This window comes from Pan troglodytes, chromosome 15 (genome assembly GCF_028858775.2).
Source record: "Pan troglodytes isolate AG18354 chromosome 15, NHGRI_mPanTro3-v2.0_pri, whole genome shotgun sequence".
NCBI lineage: Eukaryota > Metazoa > Chordata > Mammalia > Primates > Hominidae > Pan > Pan troglodytes.
The window spans coordinates 100,255,539-100,277,403 of NC_072413.2; the positions used below are offsets into that span (position 1 = coordinate 100,255,539).

At 47.7% G+C, this 21,865-nt stretch overlaps 1 protein-coding gene across 27 annotated transcripts in view; it reads right to left on the reverse strand.

Moving 5' to 3' along the window:
- Positions 1-21,865, reverse strand: part of MOK (MOK protein kinase) — an 85,704-nt gene that overhangs the window by 21,914 nt on the left and 41,925 nt on the right. For 8 of the 27 annotated variants that reach the window (XM_054665725.2, XM_054665727.2, XM_024348574.3 and 5 more), the window contains 3 exon segments: positions 9,559-9,637; positions 9,398-9,446; positions 8,454-8,629 (listed from right to left, as the gene is read on the reverse strand). In XM_054665725.2, coding sequence (XP_054521700.1) covers positions 8,454-8,629; positions 9,398-9,446; positions 9,559-9,637 — 304 coding nt within the window. 27 annotated transcript variants of the gene reach the window in all.

The window sequence follows — 21,865 nt, forward strand, 5'->3', positions numbered from 1 at the left end:
TTCTGTGCACTCCTTTTTAGTTATCCTCACCTGCCCAGCTCCCTTATTAGGTCGAGACATTTTAACTAAATTATCTGCTTCCCTGACTATTCCTAGACTATAGCCACACCTCATTGCTGCCCTTTTCCTCAGTTCAAAGCCTCCTTCACATCTTCCCCTTGTATCTCCCCACCTTAATCCACAAGTATGGGACACCTCTACTCTCTCCCTGGCAACTGATCACACACCCCTTACTATCCCATTAAAACCTAATCACCCTTAACCCGCTCAACGCCAATATCCCATCCCACAGTACACTTTAAAAGGATTAAAGCCTGTTATCACTCACCTGTTACAGCATGGCCTTTTAAAGCCTATAAACTCTCCTTACAATTCCCCCATTTTCCCTGTCCAAAAACCGGACAAGTCTTACAAGTTGGTTCAGGATCTGCATCTTATCAACCAAATTGTTTTGCCTATCCACTCTGTAGTGCTAAACCCATATACTCTCCTATCCTCAATACCTCCCCTCCACAACCCCTCCACAACCCATTATTCTGTTCTGGGTCTCAAACATACTTTCTTTACTATTCCTTTGCACCCTTCATCCCAGCCACTCTTTGCTTTCACTTGGACTGACCCTGACACCCATCAGGCTCAGCAAATTACCTGGGCTGTACTGCTGCAAGGCTTCATGGACAGCCCCCATTACTTCAGTCAAACCCAAATTTCTTCCTCATCCGTTACCTATCTTGGCATAATTCTTCATCAAAACACACATGCCCTCCCTGCTAATCATGTCCAGCTAATCTCCCAAACCCCAACCCCTTCTACAAAACAACTCCTTTCCTTCCTGGGCATGGTTAAATACTTTCACCTTTAAATACCTGGTTTTGCCATCCTAACAAAACCATTACATAAACACAAAAGAAAACCTAGCTGACCACATAGATCCTAAATCCTTTCCCCATTCCTCTTTCCGTTCCTTAAAAACAGCCCTGGAAGCTGCTCCCATACTAGCTCTCCCTAACTCATCCCAACCCTTTTTCATTACACAGAGCCGAAGTGCAGGGCTGTGCAGTTGAAATTCTTACACAAGAGCCGGGACCGTGCCCTGTATCCTTTTTGTCCAAACAACTTGATCTTACTGTTTTAGGCTGGCCATCATGTCTCTGTGCGGCAGCTGCCGTCACCCTAACACTTTTAGAGGCCCTCAAAATCACAAACTATGCTCAACTCACTCTCTACAGCCCTCATAACTTCCAAAATCTATTTTCTTCCTCACACCTGATGCATATACTTTCTGCTCCCTGGCTCCTTCAGCTGTACTCACTCTTTGTTGAGTCTCCCACAATTACCAGTGTTCCTGGCCCAGACTTCAATCCGGCCTCCCACATTATTCCAGATACCACACCTGACCCCCATGACTGTATCTCTCTGATCCACCTGACATTCACTCCATTTCCCCATATTTCCTTCTTTCCTGTTCCTCACCCTGATCACACTTGGTTTATCCATGGCAGTTCCACCAGGCCTAATCACCACTTACCAGCAAAGGCAGGCTATGCTATAGTATCTTCCACATCTATCATTGAGGCTACTGCTCTGCCCTCTCCACTACCTCTCAGCAAGCCAAACTCATTGCTTTAACTCAAGCCCTCACTCTTGCAAAGGAACTACGCATCAATATTTATACTGACTCTAAACATGCCTTCCATATCCTGCCCCACCATGCTGTTATATGGGCTGAAAGAGGTTTCCTCACTACACAAGGGTCCTCCATCATTAATGCCTCTTTAATAAAAATACTTCTCAAGGTCGCTTTACTTCCAAAGGAAGCTGTAGTCATTCACTGCAAGGGCCATCAAAAGGCATCAGACCCCACTGCTCAGGGCAACGCTTATGCTGATAAGGTAGCTAAAGAAGCAGCTAGCATTCCAACTTCTATCCCTCATGGCAGTTTTTCTCCTTCTCATCGGTCACTCCCACCTACTCCACCACTGAAACTTCCACCTATCAATCTCTTCCCACACAAGGCAAATAGTTCTTGGACTAAGGAACATATCTCCTTCCAGCCTCACAGGCCCATTCTATTCTGTCGTCATTTCATAACCTCTTCCATGTAGGTTATAAGCTGCTAGTCTGCCTCTTAGAACCTCTCATTTCCTTTCCATCATGGAAATCTATCCTCAAGGAAATCACTTCTCAGTGTTCCATCTGCTGTTCTACTACTCCTCAGGGATTGTTCAGGGCCCCTCCCTTCCCTACACATCAAGCTCAGGGATTTGCCCCTGCCCAGGACTGGCAAATTGACTTTACTCACATGCCCTGAGTCAGGAAACTAAAATACGTCTCGGTCTAGATAGACACTTTCACTGGATGGGTAGAGGCCTTTCCCACAAGGTCAAAAAAAGGCCACCGTGGTCATTTCTTCCCTTCTGTCAGACATAATTCCTCGGTTTGGCCTTCCCACCTCTATACAGTCCAATAACGGACTGGCCTTTATTAGTCAAATCACCCAAGCAGTTTCTCAGGCTCTTGGTATTCAGTGGAACCTTCATACCCCTTACCATCCTCAATCTTCAAGAAAAGTAGAATGGAACAGACTAATGGTCTTTTAAAAACACACCTCCCCGAGCTCAGCCTCCAACTTAAAAAGGAGGACTCTGTCAAGGATAGAGCCCAAAAACTCACCAACCAAGCAAGTAATTACACTGAACCCCCTTGCGCACTCTCTAATTGGATGTCCTGGGTCCTCCCAATTCTTAGTCCTTTAATACCTGTTTTTCTCCTTCTCTTATTTGGACCTTGTGTCTTCCGTTTAGCTCTCAATTCATAAAAAACCACATCCAGGCCATCACCAATCATTCTATATGACAAATGCTCCTTCTAAGAACCCCACAATACCACCCATTACCCCAAAATCTTCCTTCAGCTGAATCTCTCCCACTCCAGGTTCCCACGCCACCCCTAATCCCACTCGAAGCAGCCCTGAGAAACATCGCCCATTATCTCTCCATACCACCCCCCCAAAATTTTCACTGCCCCAACACTTCAATACTATTTTATGTTATTTTTCTTATTAATATAAGAAGACAGGAATGTCAGGCCTCTAAGCCCAAGCCTGCACATATACATCCAGATGGCCTGAAGCAAGTGAAGAATCACAAAAGAAGTGAAAATGGCCGGTCCCTGCCTTAACTGATGATATTTCCTTGTGAAATTCCTTTTCTCAGAAGCTCCCCAACTGAGCACCTTGTGACCCCCTCCGCCTGCCCCTGCCCACTGGAGAACAACCCCCTTTGACTGTAATTTTCCACTACCTACCCAAATCCTCTAAAACGGCCCCACCCCTATCTCCCTTCGATGATTCTCTTTTCGGACTCAGCCCGCCTGCACCCAGGTGAAATAAATAGCCTTGTTGCTCACACAAAGCCTGTTTGGTGGTCTTTTCACATGGACGTGTGTGACACTTACAACCCCTACTGCAGCCAAACTCTCAGGACATACCCCCTAGTATCACCTTTCCAGGTTAAAGAGAGCTCCCACCTCCGATCCTCCAACCAGCACCTCACCAACTTCTAACTGGTATTCCAGCACACTCCTTGGGCCAACCTGACTCCGCCTCACATCCATCCCAGAAGAAACTTCACATCAGTAAATCCATCCATCTCAAACAGGTTTAAAGTACTATTACAACTAGCCTCCTTTAATGGAAACACTCTATTACACCCTAATTGCAGGCATTATAATACTTACCCTATTGTTTGCAGTGGGATTATATAGTGTAACTCCTTCCAATTGGAATACCAGCCAAAAGTCTCCCTCACTTTAGCCGTCTGCCTAATCGTTACCCTTACAGCAGGAATCACAATCACTATCAAACATTCCCACATCCTCCCTAGATGCCCTGCTTTTGTCTATCCTGCCGCTTCACTCTCTTCCTTCACGCCCTCTCACAAGATATTTCCTGGTTCCACCCACGGAACGACACCCTGGAGGCCTTTTTCAAGTGGATAATCGACCTTTTCTTCCAAGGCTCTCTCTATGGCTTTACTCTGGGTGAAACCGAACTATTTATTTTTCTGCTCACTATCTGCCTTTCTAATCCTTCTCATAATCAATACCCCAACCCTTCGTTCAGTCCAACCAATACCTACAACCCCTGAACACCTACACAGAACACTTAATCTCACACACTCCTTACTAAAAAACTCCAATTCCTCTCTGGCAAGAGACTGCTGGCTCTGCGTATCCCTCCTCTCCACAACATACAATGCAACCCCTGCTCAGCCTATAACTGGACTTCCATCCAAGTAAGCTACCATCCTGAAATCCTCATTAACTGCCCCTCAAACTCGACATACAGGCATTAACAAAAATCTCCCCCAGTTAGCTAGCGAGTTCGGTCCAGGTGTTACAACCTTACATGCCTACTTACGCAACCTGGCCCTACCACAGCTGTGATGAATGCCTATTAGTAGGAACCGTAACAACCCACACAATCTTATCCTATCCAGCACCACTGTGCGCCAGCGACATCCACCCTCAAGCATTCCCCTCAGCCACCTAAATTCCAAACTGTGCAACTTACACCGCACAACTCAAACCCTCCACCCAACAGACTACTCTCAAAGGCACCAACAATAAAGACAGGCTTCGTTTATCTAGCCCCCCAGCCCTTGACACCTCCCACCTCCTTAACAAAAACTCAGAGTACTGCAACGGCCGACACCTCCCATTTATCCCTCTTCCCTTGGCTCCCCTCTCCATGCACCACCCCTGCACCCGCCACCTGCGACTGTGTCCTTATCCCAACATTCAGCAACACTCCCACATGGATCTTAGTGGACACAAAATGCTTCCTCTTACGCTGGGAAAAAAGAACCCAAAGCCCCCAGCCTAAAGCAAACACCCTTTACAACCACTCAGAGCAGCAGCTCTAGCCGGGGCCCTAGGAGTATGGATGCATGAGGACAACAAAACAGTACATCTTTTTAGCATACACAACCAGTTCTGTCTACCAAGCCAAGGCATACTTTTCCTATGCAGTACCTCAACTTATATTTGCCTCCCCTCTAACTGGACAGGCACCTACCTGCACCCTGGTTTTCCTCACTCCAAAAATCAATGTTGCTCCAGGAGACCAACCCCTACCAATCCCAGTTAATACCCGCATCCGACACCGCCGTGCTATGCAACTCATACCTCTATTAGCAGTCCCCGGAATAACTACAGGAGTTGGAACTGAGACTGCGGGATTAACCACCTCTGTTTCCTATTACCAATCCCTCTCCAAAGACCTCACAGATAGCTTGGAAGAGATAGCCAAATCCATTACAACTCTCCAATCACAAATATTCTTTAGCAGCAGCGGTTCTTCAAAATCACAGAGGCGTAGACCTACTCACAGCCAAAAAGGGAGGACTCTGCCTCTTTCTAGATGAACAGTGTTGCTTTTATCGTAACCAATCTGGCTTAGTACGAGATTTTGTAAAAACACTAAAGGACCGAGCACAAAAAATTAAAGAAAATGTCCCCCGATGGCCAGCGTGGCCCTCCTGGTCCTTTAGTAGCTGGTTTCCATGGCTAATGCCCCTCTTAGGCCCAGCCATAACCATTCTTCTTTTTCTAGCATTCAGCCCTTGTCTCCTACGCCTTCTCACTCAGCTTTTACAGGACCGTATCGGAGCCTTCAATACAATACAAGATATGATGCTGCTCCAAGAATACCAACAGCTCCAAGAACGGCAGTCCCTACTGTCCAGCCTTCCCCCATAACCATCGCCCCTTCCCAGCAAGAAGTGGCCAGACGCCAATGGCGCCCCTCTTCTATTACCTATTAAAGGGCTGGAATGTTAGGGACAAACTGCCCCAAAAAAGCTTCTTGGTGCTGCCCACCCCTCCCCCTAATGCTCTGCAACCCTTCTCCGTGCCGTGCCGTCCACCCTTCCCTCAAGCCTCTTTACATTTCTAAGCCTTTATCTAGGCGCCACGGTAAAGCCAGCAGACTTCACCTGTCAGACCTTGCTGTGATAAGCAAACCCCAATTACAAACCATCCAGACCTCACAGCAGGAGGTCGTGGGAAGCATAAACAAACTTTCCCTACACCCTTCTGTAAGTTGCTGCTCTTCATCTAGTTGCTACCACAAACATCACAAGGTGATATGTGGCAAAATTAACCAGCAAACAACCCTGGGATGGCCGGGGCGGTGGCTCATGCCTGTGATCCCAGCACTTTGGGAGGCTGAGGCGGGCGGATCACGAGGTCAGGAGATCAAGACCATCCTGGCTAACACAATGAAACCCCGTCTCTACTAAAAATACAAAAAATTAGCCGGGCGTGCTGGCGGGCGCCTGTAGTCCCAGCTACTCGGGAGTCTGAGGCAGGAGAATGGTGTGAACCTGGGAGGCGGAGCTTGCAGTGAGCCCAGATCGCGCCACTGCACTCCAGCCTGGGCGACAGAGCAAGACTCCGTCTCAAAAAAAAAAAAAAAAAAAAAAAACCAACCCCAGGATGCGGCCATACCAAAGAACTCCCTCAAATTCCCCTCCCCAATATAAATCCCTCATTCTATAAGCTTGGGGCTGCTTCCTCTGACTGTCTGACTTGCTTGCCTGACTTTGGGTCTATTTTTCCTTTCTCTCAGCTGACCCTACAGTCAGGACATGGCCATGGGTCTCTCCATTCTGTCTAGTCCCCTTGACCAGGCAGACTTGCTCACACGGAACACGAGGAACTCAGCCTGGCGTGTGCAGCGACCTTAGCTGCTGGGAGGCTCCACTCTCCCTTGTGCTTGACCTTTTGTTTCCACTTTACCAATAGGTCCGACATGTGTTTTCTAAGAGGCAAAAGACAGATCCACATTCCGTCATCTGTTCAGCATGATGTCTGTGGTGAAATGTGACTAATTCACAGTAACCGTGATAAATAACCCCACAGTGAGCCTCCCATCGGCCAAGGGGAGTTTTGCTGACAAATTCAGGGTGAGACAGGTCAGGTTTTGTCAACAAATGAGTCCCCAGAAACCTTTTGGTTTCCAGAGCTTTTATAGATTTTGGAATTGTGGGAACAAGATTTTAAACCTGTGCTGGGCGCGGTGGCTCATGCCTGTAATCCCAGCACTTTGGGAGGCTGAGGCAGGCGGATTACCTGAAGTCAGGAGTTCAAGACCAGCCTGACCAACATGGAGAAACCCCGTCTCTACTAAAAATACAAAATTAGCCGGGCGTGGTGGTGCATGCCTGTAATCCCAGCTACTTGGGGGGCTGAGGCAGGAGAATCGCTGGAACCCGGGAGGCGGAGGCTGCGGTGAGCCAAGATCGCACCATTGCACTCCAGCCTAGGCAACAAGAGCGAAACTCCATCTCAAAAAAAAAATAAAGATTTTAAACCTGTATAAATAAATTCAATTCATATTACATGCCACAAATAATATTTAAAAATACAGCTCTGGTAGTAGACCTAGCTTCTATTCCAGAAAATGGCAGGCTCTTGTGACTAAAGGAGAGAGGAGGAAATGCGGGTGAGCAGGAAACAGCTCCAAGTGGGGAGATGAGTGCCTCAGCCCAGTTTGGTGGCTGGTGCACCGTGGGCCGTCTTGTGTGCTGGTGAGATACAGGTGGCCTTGTGCTCCTGACATCTGCCCCCTCCAGATGAACTCACAGGACCTGGGCTCATGGGAAGGGACTCTTGGTTGACACTTCTGGCTGCAGTGAAATTGCCATTCAGCTTTCCAAAATGAAAAGTTACCAGTATGAACCATCTGGATCAAAGGAGAGTATGTCCTGAAGTGCATTTCTGTAGCAGTCTGTTGAGCAGGCGGGACCAGACTTTGACCCCTCAGATGCACCCCCAGACCTTAACCTCACTGCCACCTGCCTGGAGGCCCACTGGTAGCAAGAGGTGCAGCTCTCCACCCCTGTGCACGTCTTCAACTCAACACCATTCACCTCGGAGTGGGACCGGCCCCCATCTCCTCATCCCTGGGCCACTGCTTCTTGCCAAAGGCTGGGGGGGAGTGGGGGGTTTGGAGGCTGGAGCAGGGAGGGGTGGGATTGGGGCTTTCTAGAGTCCAACTGTGCCAGAAGGTGCCTCATCCTCACACCTGTGGCCAGGGCACCCTACCTAATATGACTGCACCTCTCAGGGGAGGTCTGGCTCACCCCTCCCCACAGCAGCCCCATCAAGCACCTCACAGCAACCCCAAGGAGGCAGCTGCCCACACCACCAGGGTGTGCAGGAGGGAGAACAACTGAGGGCTGGTGCTCTTCTCCGGGAAGGGCAGGCAAGGCCAAATATGTACAACAAGTAAAATGAAAGCCTAGTCAATTTTCTGTTAAATTAAAAACAGTAAAACAGAAAGAAAAACCAGAATGACCATGACATCTGGATTGTAAAGGAAGGAGCACGAGCCTGGCTGCCGCACCGCTCCGCCACAGGAACCAGGCAGGAGCCTGGCCTGGTGCTACCTGGCGATCTCGTAGAACACACAGCCGGCGCTCCACAGGTCCATCTTGTACGTGTAGAACCCATCAGTGAGGAGACACTCCGGGGCCCGGTACCAGCGGGTGGAGATGTATTCCGTGTACGGCTGCTTGGAATAGACACTCCGGCAGGAGCCAAAGTCCCCTAATTTCAGGACATCCTGCTGGAAGGGGAAAGAAGCAAGGACAAGTAACATCCCATTATGTGGCTATCATAATACAAACCACTCCAAATATTTATGCACCAGCAGGAAAATTACTAGCATCTAAAGTAGTCTGTAAAATACAAATTACTGGCTTTCTGAGCACCTCAAAGTGCCTCCAGCAGATGAGGAAGTGATGTCTATTCAGTGGAACAGGTTTACAAATATTCTGGCTGTTTCACATATATTTCCAAAATGCCTACAGGTTTGGAAACTGGTTAACCTGTGGCGCTTCTACAAATGAACGACACACACTAGTCGTCTGTCCAGTCATGCTGCCAGCTTGCCCAGCAAGGGCTCTTTTAGCCACACAGCCTCAGAGGACTCTGCTGACAGCCAGTGACAGGTGCTGGGAAACAGCAAATTGTACAGTTTAAACACAGGTAGTTTAGTGGCTTGGGAGTGAGACGGACCTGAGCTCAAATCCTGCCTCTGCCACATTTCCCTCTAGAAGGTTTGAACGGCCGTCTGAATAGGGTTCATTTTTGTCTGCGGTGTGAAAATGGTGCTTTCAATTATTTTCTTCCAGGTGCAGTCAGTTATGTTGATGGAATTTATTAAATAAACCATTTTTTACAACCTGAGAGGGAAAAAAATTACTGTAACAAACAGGCTGTCTAGCCGCATGGACTGAAAGTTCCTCTGGTAGGAGGGGAAAACCTTTCAGGGAAAGATTTTCTATTCAACTTTTATTCTGATACCCAGCTTTCATGTAAAAGCTCTTACCTTTATTAGTATATTTTCTGGTTTTACATCTCTGTGAAATATTCCATTTCTGCATTCAGTATAAAGGAAAAATAGAATTACACTTCATTTATTCAAATTCTTGAATCTGAATGTTAACACATTTTATTAATTTCAGAGCTGTCAAATCTCCGAGAGCATACCTGTGAATATGATCCAGGGACTTACATAACTGGTACATATAGTGCATAATTTTTTTTTCTGATAATGGGTATCTTCTCCCTGTACAATCAAGGAAATAGGCAAATACGGTTACTGATGGTACATATCCTCTTTTTTGAAATAAAAATAATCCATTTTTATTTAACGATGTGTGAAAATCTAAGTTCCCCTGTAAAAAATAATCTGAAGTAGTCTTAGGAAATATGTAGTGTGCCTACAAAACATACCATTTAAAATTCCATATACTGGCCAGGGGCGGTGGCTCACACCTGTAATCCCAGCACTTTGGGAGGCTGAGGTGGGTGGATCACGAGATCAGGAGTTTGAGACCAGCCTGGCCAAAATGGTGAAACCCCATATCTACTAAAAATACAAAAATTTGCCGGGTGTGGTGGCGGGTGCCTGTAATCTCAGCTACTTGGGAGGCTGAGGCTGGAGAATCGCTTGAACCCAGGAGGTGGAGGTTGCAGCAAGCTGAGATGGCACCATTGCACTCCAGCCTGGGCAACAGGAGCAAAACTCCGTCCAAAAAAAAAAAATCTGTATAATGTCATGATCTCATTTAAAATTACATAGCACATACATTTTTAATGGAAAATCCCTTTTTATTTTTCTTTTTGGCAGTTTATAGAGGCTTCTTTTACATCCTCAACTATGTATTAGTAGCACCATGTAATTTTTAGAATTGTCAAATCTGGGGAAACTGCTAAGTTTCTTTCATATCTGAGCTATAAGATTTCATATTTCAAGTTTTCTATGGAGTGAATGCTCTTTAATCTTTGAATTGACCATATTCAGAGTATTCCTAGAAGACATCCCAAATGAGATGGCCAGCAATAATGTAACTATTAATATATGGAAGAGACTGCAAAGCATATAAATGTATCCCAGCCAACCCTTAACAAGATTCCAGACATGTCCACGGCTATTTCATGGTTACGCTAAGAGGGGAAATATGACATAGGAGAGGTTAAAATAGAAGAGATGGCAGTCTTAACTTTGTGGTTGAAATATCTTATTTTTGCAAATTTAACAAAATCTATAAACATGGTGGAGACACCGCAAGGGCCTGTTTTGGAAGCCCCGGGCGAGTCAGCTCTATCAGCTGCACAGTGACTCTGCTGCTGCTCTAGCACACGTGGTTTTTCTGAGTTTTGAAACAGGTGAAGCAGGTTTGGGAAACTGCCAATTAAAAAATTAACAAACAATAAACGTTACTGAAGAACGACAGAATTGTTGATAATTTTTTTCCTTTTATTTTTAGTAGAAATGTAGTAATTGTACCTACTAATGGGACCCAGAGAGTGTTATTTTGATCCATACATACAATGTGTAAGGACGAAATCGGGGCAATTAGCACGTGCGTCAGCTCTGTGAACATTCAGAGCGCATGTGCTATGGTTTCAGTGGGAACAGCACTGAGCAATCGTCACACAAGTAGCATGGTCTGACAGCCTCAGCCGGCCTCGGAGGCCTTCCAGGACGCTGTCCTTCAGCCTACACTGATTATGAAAATGTTAGGAGTCACTCGTCAACCCAGTGTTCCACTAGGCTTTCCTGTTTATGTGGAGATGTCCACTTTAAAGGGGGACAGATCACAGTTCAAGAAGCAGTTCAACTGCTTTCAGTCTCAGTCCACATGTCTTCTTTCACAGGAGAGGCCGTTTAGCGTGGCTGGCACAGTCCCCTGCAGCTGCCCTGTACTCAGCACCTGGGCTGGCTGTGCCTTGGTGCCCGCAGCTTTCTACCGTGTTTGAAGACGTCATACCACATGCCCAGCATCACAGTTTACCCGTTCCAGAAGATGTCAATTTTACTTGATTTTAATTTTCAAAGTGTGTGTTTTAAGTTATTAAGTTTTAAATCTGCACAATGACCATGTTCACCTAACAGTTTGGAAATCCACTTCCTCCCTCCATGAGCACATATACCATTTGACACTTTCGGTCCTAAGTTTACAATTTCTTTTGAAAAATTAAAATTATTCTTTTTCTCTACTTAACAAGAATATATAAATAATAGAAAGTAATTTAAATTGTAAAATGTCTAGGTGCAATTAACTTTTTCTTTTTTTGGGGGGGACGAAGTGTAGCACAGTCGCCCAGGCTGGAATGCATTGGTACGATCTCCGCCCACTGCAACCTCCACCTCCCAGGTTCAAGCGATTCTCCTGCCTCAGCCTCTCGAGTAGTTGGAATTACAGGCACCCGCCACCACTACACCCTGATAATTTTTTTGTATTTTTAGTAGAGACGGGGTTTCACTATGTTGACCAGGCTGGTCTTGAACTCCTGACCTCGAGATCCGCCCGCCTCGGCCTCCCGAAGTGCTGGGATTACAGGCTTGAGCCACTGCGCCTGGCCGCAATTAACTTTTTTGTGTCATACTATCATCTTTTTATTGTTTCACATGATTTATCATCAATTTTCCAGAATTAAAATCAAAAGAATCAAAAGTAAGACCTTTATCAGCTTTCCCAAGCTGATAATTCTGGAATCTTATTAAATTAATATCTATAACAGATGAAAAGAAAGCAACTTTCCATTCGCCTTCACACACGCAGCAGAATGAAGCTGCTGGAATTTCTTTTTTGTTTTGTTTTGTTTTGTTTTGTTTTATACTTCTTTGATTTTTTTTTTTTTTCTTTTTTATTGATCATTCTTGGGTGTTTCTCGCAGAGGGGGATTTGGCAGGGTCACAGGACTATAGTGGAGGGAAGGTCAGCAGATAAACAAGTGAACAAAGTTCTCTGGTTTTCCTAGGCAGAGGACCCTGCGGCCTTCCGCAGTGTTTGTGTCCCTGGGTACTTGAGATTAAGGAGTGGTGATGACTCTTAACGAACATGCTGCCTTCAAGCATCTGTTTAACAAAGCACATCTTGCACCGCCCTTAATCCATTCAACCCTGAGTGGATACAGCACATGTTTCAGAGAGCACAGGGTTGGGGGTAAGGTCACAGATCAACAGGATCCCAAGGCAGAAGAATTTTTCTTAGTACAGAACAAAATGAAAAGTCTCCCATGTCTACCTCTTTCTACACAGACACAGCAACCATCCGATTTCTCAATCTTTTCCCCACCTTTCCCCCCTTTCTATTCCACAAAACCGCCATTGTCTTCACCGCCCGTTCTCAATGAGCTGTTGAGTACACCTCCCAGATGGGGTGGTGGCCGGGCAGAGGAGCTCCTCACTTCCCAGTAGGGGCGGCCGGGCAGAAGCGCCCCTCACCTCCCGGACGAGGCGGCTGGCCGGGCAGAGGGGCTCCTCACTTCCCGGTAGGGGTGGCTGGGCAGAGGTGCCCCTCACCTCCCGGACGGGGTGGCTGGCCGGGCGGGGGGCTGACCCCCCCACCTCCCTCCCAGACGAGGAGGGAGGACGCTCCTCACTTCTCAGACGGGGTGGCTGCCGGGCGGAGGGGCTCCTCACTTCTCAGATGGGGCGGTTGCCAGGCAGAGGGTCTCCTCACTTCTCAGACAGGGCGGCCGGGCAGAGACACTCCTCACATCCCGGACGGGGCGGCAGGGCAGAGGTGCTCCCCACATCTCAGACGATGGGCGGCCGGGCAGAGACGCTCCTCACTTCCCAGATGTGATGGCGGCCGGGAAGAGGCGCTCCTCACTTCCTAGATGGGATGGCGGCCGGGCAGAGACGCTCCTCACTCTCCAGACTGGGCAGCCAGGCAGAGGGGCTCCTCACATCCCAGACGATGGGCAGTCAGGCGGAGACGCTCCTCACTTCCCAGACGGGGTGGCTGCCAGGCAGAGGCTGCAATCTCGGCACTTAGGGAGGCCAAGGCAGGCGGCTGGGAGGTGGTTGTAGCGAGCCGAGATCACGCCACTGCACTCCAGCCTGGGCGCCATTGAGCACTGAGTTAACGAGACTCCGTCTGCAATCCCGGCACCTCGGGAGGCCGAGGCTGGCGGATCACTCGCGGTTAGGAGCTGGAGACCAGCCCAGCCGACACATCGAAACCCAGTCTCCACCAAAAAAATACGAAAACCAGTCAGGCGTGGCGGCGCACGCCTGCAATCGCAGGCACTCGGCAGGCTGAGGCAGGAGAATCGGGCAGGGAGGTTGCAGTGAGCTGAGATGGCAGCAGTACCGTCCAGCTTCGGCTCGGCATCAGAGGGAGACCGTGGAAAGAGGGGAGAGGGGAGAGGGGAGAGGGGAGAGGGGAGAGGGGAGAGGGGAGAGGGGAGAGGGGGGAGGGGGGAGGGGGGAGGGGGGAGGGGGGAGGGGGGAGGGGAGAGGGGAGAGGGAGCTCTCTGAGTCCACTCTTTTTTAGACCATATTGGGCCTGGAATTTCATCTCATCAGGTGCTCCTGGGTCCTGCGATCAAACCCAGTCTCACTGCCCCCGACTTACCCTGGCACTCAAGACCCCCTTCAACCAATTCCTCTCCACCAAAAGGGTTCTCAGACTCCCACAAGTGGGTTGCTAAGACACATACTGTCCCTCCCCATCTCCACCCACATGTCTGATTCAGAAGGTCTGCAATGGGGCCCCACAGTCACCTAACTAGAGCCCCAGGTGCAGCTACTAGTCTTGGGTCCTCGCTTCGAGAACCATGCCCCACCACACCCTTCTTGTTTAGCGAATGCTCAGGTGAATTCCCTCATGGACTCTTCTCTGGTTGCTCCCAAAGCTCGCCTGCTTAGTACCTATATTCATGATGTTCCATTCCAGGAACGCCCTTCCCAGCCATGTCCACACATTCAAATCTTACTCGTATCATAAAATTGTCATTAGAGTCATCTGAACTTGAACTTGGGAAACGTGGAATCTTTTAGGAAAAGTCTAATCTATCCAATCTTCATAATCACCTAGAAGTGTTTTAAAAAACTGATTAAAAAGCCTGTAATCCCAGCACTTTGGGAGGCTGAGGCAGGCGGATCACGAGGTCCGGAGATCAAGACCATCCTGGCTAACACGGTGAAGCCCCGTCTCTACTAAAAATACAAAAAATTAGCCAGGCGTGGTGGCAGGCGCCTTCAATCCCAGCTACTTGGGAGGCTGAGGCAGGAGAATGGTGTGAACCTGGGAGGCGGAGCTTGCAGTGAGCTGAGATCGTGCCACTGTACTCCAGCCTGGGTGACACAGTGAGACTCCGTCTCAAAAAACAATAAAATAAAATTTAAAAAAAGCAGATTTCAAGGCCTGAACCTAGACCTAATGGAGCCATAAACGGGCATGCGGGCCAGGAATCTGTGCTTCTCAGATGCCTTCAGTCCCAGGTAAGAGTCCTCTTCAGGTGCCCACCCTTCCTTGCCTCCCTGGGTCTCCTCCTGGAAACTCCCTATTCACAGCCCTAGGGGTAGGGAGCCGTCCTGGTCCCGGGCCAGTAGTTGGGGGTGTTACTGCTGGCATGAGGTATCAGAGCAACAGTGTGGGCCCAGTAGTCTGAAGTGCTGGAGACCACACCCTTGCAAAGGAAAGCGCTGCCTAGCCACTCTCCATAAGCTTCTCCAGAACAAACTTTCCGGGCCCAAGACTATCTGGTTCCCATCAGATTCTTGTTTTCAAACAGTTTGAAACAAGTAAAATAGAGTACAATTAATGAGTTACTCAGAAGTTTCTCATATGCCCCTTAGTGAATTCCAGCAGGCCCCAAAAGCATTTCCCTCATCTGCTCTAGCTATCCTGACCAAGGTAATTTTTACAAGTTAATTTTTACCAAATATTCTCATTAAGAAGGAATGTCATATATGATACTAATAATTTTAAAAACTTAAGTGAACACAGTGATAAACCAAGGCATTCACTGTGACTCAGCACTAACTGAAGGAATACAGCTGCCACTGTAGCCTGCAGAATGACGGCATCCCCAGCACACGCCCCTCCAGCGAGGGTGGAGAGAACTACGAACTAGCCATTCATTAAGGCAAATGAGTTGTTATTATTATTATTTTTTTTGAGACAGGGTCTCACTCTGTTGCCCAGGCTGGAGTGCAGTGGTACAATCAGCTCATTGCAGCCTCGACCTCCTGGGCTCAAGCCATCCTCCCACCTCAGCCTCCTGAGTAGTTGGGTCTACAGGCGTGTGCCACCACAGCCGGATGCTTTTTTTTTTAATTTTTTGGGCTGGGCACGGTGGCTTACACCTGTAATGCCAGCACTTTGGGAGGCTGAGGCAGGCGGATCACGAGGTCAGGAGATTGAGACCATCCTGGCTAACACGGTGAAACCCCGTCTCTACTAAAAATACAAAAAAAAATTAGCCAGGCTAATTTAGTGGTGGCGGGTGTCTGTAGTCCCAGCTACTCGGGAGGCTGAGGCAGGAGAATGGCGTGAACCCGGGAGGCGGAGCTTGCAGTGAGCCGAGATCGCCACTGCACTCCAGCCTGGGCAACAGAGCGAGACTCCATCTCAAAAAAAAAATTTTTTTTTTTGTACAGACAGAGTCTTAGGCTAGTCTCAAACTCCTGTGCTCAAACAATCCTCCCGCCTTGGCCTCCCAAAGTGTTGGGACTACACACGTGAGCCACTGCACCTGGCCCTATGAATTTAACTTGAAACAGTTAAAAAAAAAAAGAGCAGAATCAGATACAATTTTGTAAAAGAGTAGCTGCCTCTATAGTCAGAGTATGAGGGAAACTAAACCTCCTTTACGGTTTTTCCTTCATAAATTCCAAGACAGGCTTTCCTACTGCAGATGGCATGAGCCCAGAGCCATAAGCACACGCGCCCAAATACACAAACTAGGATCGCTGGCGGGTAGCCATGCTCTATTCACCCCAATTACTAACTCACGCCAAAGAAGAATTCAGAGACATTCATCCAGAGAGAGTGGCGGGCAAAGGGCCTTCGCCATCCCTTCCCCAGGCTCCCACACCACTCTTGCCTTCATGGCACACCCGCAGATTGGCTTGCTCAGGACCTGTCCCAAACCCCCATCTAGCATGCCAGGCCTGAACGTCCAAATGACATTCTTCATGCTGCCTTGCAGCTGAGTGTTCCAGATGTGACTTAGGCTCTGCCTAAATGGGAACACTTGGGAAAGATGCTTCTGGCCCAGGTATGGGGGCAGATGAGAGGAGGGAAGGCATCCATTCTGACGGCATGGATCACGGCTGCCTCCTGATCCTGGCAGAAGAGGCATGATTCCAGGCCTGGTAGCTGCAGCAGCTTTATTCTGCAGAGTGTTGTCAGCGGCAGGGCCAGCAGCCTGATCATGGAGAGCAGAGTTGTGAGAAGCAACTTCCTATAGGCCAAGCCCAGAGTCTGCTTCTTCAGTCCTCCCAACAATTCTGGCAATCTATCCATATCACAGAGTAACCCCTCTTGAGTTAATCAGAGAATAGGGGAGGCTGTTATTTGCAACTAAAAGGGAGAACCAACACATCCACCTACAGCACATTTATTCTTTAAACAGCAACTGGAGAATTCCTTCTAAAAAGATGCTACTCAAAGCACAGTCCATGAGCTGATGATGGTTCAGGGACTGTTTGTTACTGGTCTAAGAGGAGATGACATAAATTAAGAATAACTGTTTAGGGCAGGGCGCAGTGGCTCACGCCTGTAATCCCAGCACTTTGGGAGGCTGAGGTGGGCGGATCACGAGGTCAAGAGATCGAGACCATCCTGGCCAACATGGTGAAACCCCGTCTCTACTAAAAATACAAAAATTAGCAGGGCGTGGTGGCGCGCACCTGTAGTCCCAGCTACTTGGGAGCCTGAGGCAGGAGAATTGCTTGAATCTGGGAGGCAGAGGTCGCAGTGAGCAGAGATCACGCCACTGCACTCCAGCCTGCCAACAGAGTGAGACTCTGTCTCAAAAAAAAAAAAAAAAAGAATACCTGTTTAGAACCACTTATAGCAATTTGACATGCTGTGACATCTAAGCACGTGATCACTTTTCTGGTAATTCATTTTTACTATATTTTACAAAAATTCTGGTCTGCAATATATTAGAAATAAAACAACTGGTCTTCTGCGATCGTTTTGGAAACACTGGTCTAAACACCAATTGAAAACCACCTCTCCCTTGCTTTAAAGCCTAATAATGGCTTCCCACTGAACTTAGAGTAACGAAAATTCTTACCCTCGCCCTACCAGCCTCATCGATGCCTGCCTACTCCGTTTCCTGCAACTCTCCTTCATGTCCTCCAGCCACATGGGCCTCTTCCCTCACGGTGGCCTCAGGGCCTTTGCACTGGCTGTCCCTCTGCCTGAACTACTCTATCCTCATCACTCTCTAACACATTGGCCTGTTTTATTCACTGACAGCACTTATCCCTATCTGGAATTCTTGATCATTTTGACTGATATTCTTGATAATTTCTTCATTTGTTTCCTGTCTCTCCTCATCAAGTGTGAGCTCCACATGGGTGGGAACTGTGTCTGCTGCGTTCCCCACCATGTCCCTGCCTCTGGAATAGCCCATGGCATGTCACTGCAAATGGGACATCCTCTCCCGCACCTGTCCAATTCTACCACTCCTCCAGGAAAGCCTTATTTTCCCAGCCCACACCATCTCTGCCTCATCTGACACCTGTTCAACAAAGAGAAATCTACCCCAGCAATTCCTTTTCTCTTATGATATCACTTTCATATAGTTTATGTGGACACTACACTATATACTCTTTCAGGCTGGGCGCGGTGGCTCACGCCTATAATCCCAGCACTTTGGGAGGTTGAGGCGGGCAGATCACGAGGTCAGGAGTTTGAGACAGCCTGGCCAACATAGTGAAACCCCATCTCTACTAAAAAGACAAAAAATTAGCCGGACGTGGTGGCGGGCACCTGTAATCCCAGCTACTCGGGAGGCTGAGGCAGGAGAATCGCTTGAACCCAGGAGACGGAGGATGCAGTGAGCTGAGATCGTGCCATTGCACTCCAGCCTGGGCAACAGAGTGAGACTCCATCTCAAGAAAAAAAAAAAAAGACTATATACTCTTTCAATATAAAAAACATGCATCTGACATGCTGCTTCTTTATCTTCCCAGTTCTTGCCAGACCTTGCACACTGCTGTAGACAATTCAATAATGGCTGTGTAATCGTTCCCTTATTTCATTATTATCTTATTCTTTAGTCTTTAATAGTGCTCCTCAATATTCTAATAACCTGAGAGCAGCAATTTAAGTCACAAAAATTGCCATTCTGGTATCTAAAGCCTTAGTGATTGATTCAGTTTTCACTAAAGCAGCATCATCATCAATAACCATAAATAATTAGGTGCCTCTATTCATTTAAGGCACTGAGCTAGGCCCAGAAATAGAGACCCAGGGCGGCAACAGAGATTAATGCTTAGGATTTCAGAGTCAGGCTTGAGTTTAAATCCCAGTTCTGCCATTTATTAACAGCTTAATTTTGGATTATTACTTAATCCTTCAAGACTCAATTTCCTCATCTGTAAAATGGGAATAATAAATAGTGCCAACCACACAGGGTTGTCATGAGGCGGTATGGGTGGTGGTTAAGAACATGCACTCTAGGATCAGGTTATCTAGGTTTAGCCCCAGTTCTACCACTTACTAGGTATATAACCTTGGACAAGCAACTTATCTCCCCATGCCTCAATGTCCTCATGTTTCAAATGAGGATAATAACAGTATCTGGGCCAGGTACAGTGGCTCACGCTTGTAATCTCAGCACTTTGAGAGGCCAAGGCGGGCAGATCACGAGGTCAAGAGATCGAGACCATCCTGGCCAACATGGTGAAACCTGTCTCTACTAAAAATACAAAACTTAGCCAGGCGCGGTGGCTCATGCCTGTAATCCCAGCACTTTGGGAGGCCAAGGTGGGCGGATCACCTGAGGTCGGGAGTTCAAGACCAGCCTGACCAACATGGAAAAACCCCATCTCTACTAAAAATACAAAATTAGCTGGGGTGGTGGCGCATGCCTGTAATCCCAGCTACTTGGGAGGCTAAGGCAGGAGAATCGCTTGAACCCGGGAGGCGGAGGTTGTGGTGAGCCGAGATCATGCCATTGCACTCCAGCCTGGGCAAAAAGAGCAAAACTCCATCTCAAAAAAAAAAAAAAAAAAAAAAAACTTAGCTGGGCATGGTGGCGTGCTCCTATAGTCCCACCTACTTGGGAGGCTGAGGCAGGAGAACTGCTTGAACCCAGGAGGCGGAAGTTGCAGTGAGCAGAAATCGCATCACTGCACTCCAGCCTGGCGACAGAGTGAGACTCCATCTTAAAAAAATAAAAAATAACCGTATCTGCCTGACAGGGTTGTTGGAAGGTTAAAATGAGTTAATTCCTATAAAGTATTAAGAACAGTGCCGGGCCATATGGGTCCCATTCATGAACTGTTAGCTATTATCATTATCATTATATTTCATCAATTCTAGGACAGGCTTTTTTTTCAAATTTTACCAACTCTAAAATCAGGATGCATATTTCAATATTTACTACCCTACAAGCACTGTTGGCCATTCTCCTTACATTTTAACATCTCTGAACCTAGGATGCTCCGTGTTGCTCACAGCATCTCAGAGTTGGTGCACTGAACACACTGCCTGGCCTATGGAAGACAATATTTATATAATGAATGGAGGTCTACTGCGAGGTCTGTTTTCTACAATCGCTGTAGACAGATATTGAAAGAAATAGATTCAATTTCTTCAATTATACAATTCCTCTACTACTGAAAATAAATATAAATGTATCCTAAAAATACATATATTCTAAGGCTGGGCACAGTGGCTCACTCCTATAATCCCAGCACTTTGGGAGGCCGAGAAAGGCGGATCACGAGGTCAAGGAGATTGAGACCATCCTGGCTAACAAGGTGAAACCCCGTCTCTACTAAAAATACAAAACAATTGGCTGGGCGCGGTGGCTCATGCCTGTAATCCTAGCACTTTGGGAGGCCGAGACAGGCAGATCACGAGGTCAAGAGATCAAGGCCATCCTGGCCAACATGGTGAAACCCTGTCAGTACTAAAAATACAAAAAAATAGCTGGGCGTGGTGGCATGCACCTGCAGTCCCAGCTACTCAGGAGGCACAAGCAGGAGAATCGCTTGCACCTGGGAGGCAGAGGTTGCAGTGAGCTGATTGCACCATTGCACTCCAGCCTGGCAACAGAGCGAGACTCCGCCTACAAAAAAAAAAAAAAAAATTAGCCAAGTGTGGTAGCACATGCCTGTAGTCCCAGCAACTTGGGAGGCTGAGGCAGTAGAATCTCTTGAACCTGGGAGGCAGAGGTTGCAGTGAGCTGAGATCGCGCCACTGGCAGAGTGAGACACTGTCTCAAAAAAAAAATATATATATATATATATATATATATATTCTAAACAAAGCTTTCTCAAGCGTCTAAACACACAGCAACTTGCCAAAAATTCTCCCTTCTTGTTTTTTTTTTTTTTTTTTTTTTTCTGTTGAGATGGAATCTCACTGCGATGTCCAAGCTGGAGTGCAGTGGCACGATCTCAGCTCACTGCAACTTCTGCCTCCCAGGTTCAAGCGATTCTCCTGCCTCAGCCTCCCAAGTAGTTTGGACTACAGACACATGCCACCACGCCCAGCTAATTTGTTTTGTATTTTTAGCAGAGACAAGGTTTTGCCATATTGGCCAGGTTGGTCTTGAACTCCTGACCTCAAGTGATCCACCTGCCTCAGCCTCCCAAAGTGCTGGGATTACAGGCATAAGCCACCACGCCCGGCCTTTTTTATTTTTTATTATTTTTTTTGAGACGGAGTCTCGCTCTGTCGCCCAGGCTGGAGTGCAGTGGCATGATCTTGGCTCACTGCAAGCTCCACCTCCTGTTACACCATTCTCCTGCCTCAGCCTCCCGAGTAGCTGGGACTACAGGCGCCCGCCACCATGCCCGGCTAATTTTTTTGTATTTTTAATAGAGACGAGGTTTCACTGTGTTAGCCAGGATGGTCTCAATCTCCTGACCTCGTGATCCGCCTGCCTCAGCCTCCCAAAGTGCTGAGATTACAGGCGTGAGCCACCGCGCCCAGCCCCTGGCCTTTATTTTTTGAGACAGAGTCTCGCTCTGTCGCCCACGCTGGAGTGCAGTGGAACGATCTCAGCTCACTGCAACCCCTGCCTCCTAGGTTCAATCGATTTTCCTGCCTCAGCTTCCTGAGTAGGTGGGACTACAGGCATACACCACCATGCCCGGCTAATTTTTTTGTGTGTATTTTTTAGTAGAGACAGGGTTTCACCTTGTTAGTCAGGCTGGTCTTGAACTCCTGACCTCAACTGATCCACCCGCACTGGCGTCCCTCCTAAAGTGCTAGGATTATAGGCATGAGCCACTGCACCCAGCTTTATATACATCAACTTTTATGGATGTAGAAAAACTTGGCTACTTATGCTATTTGTT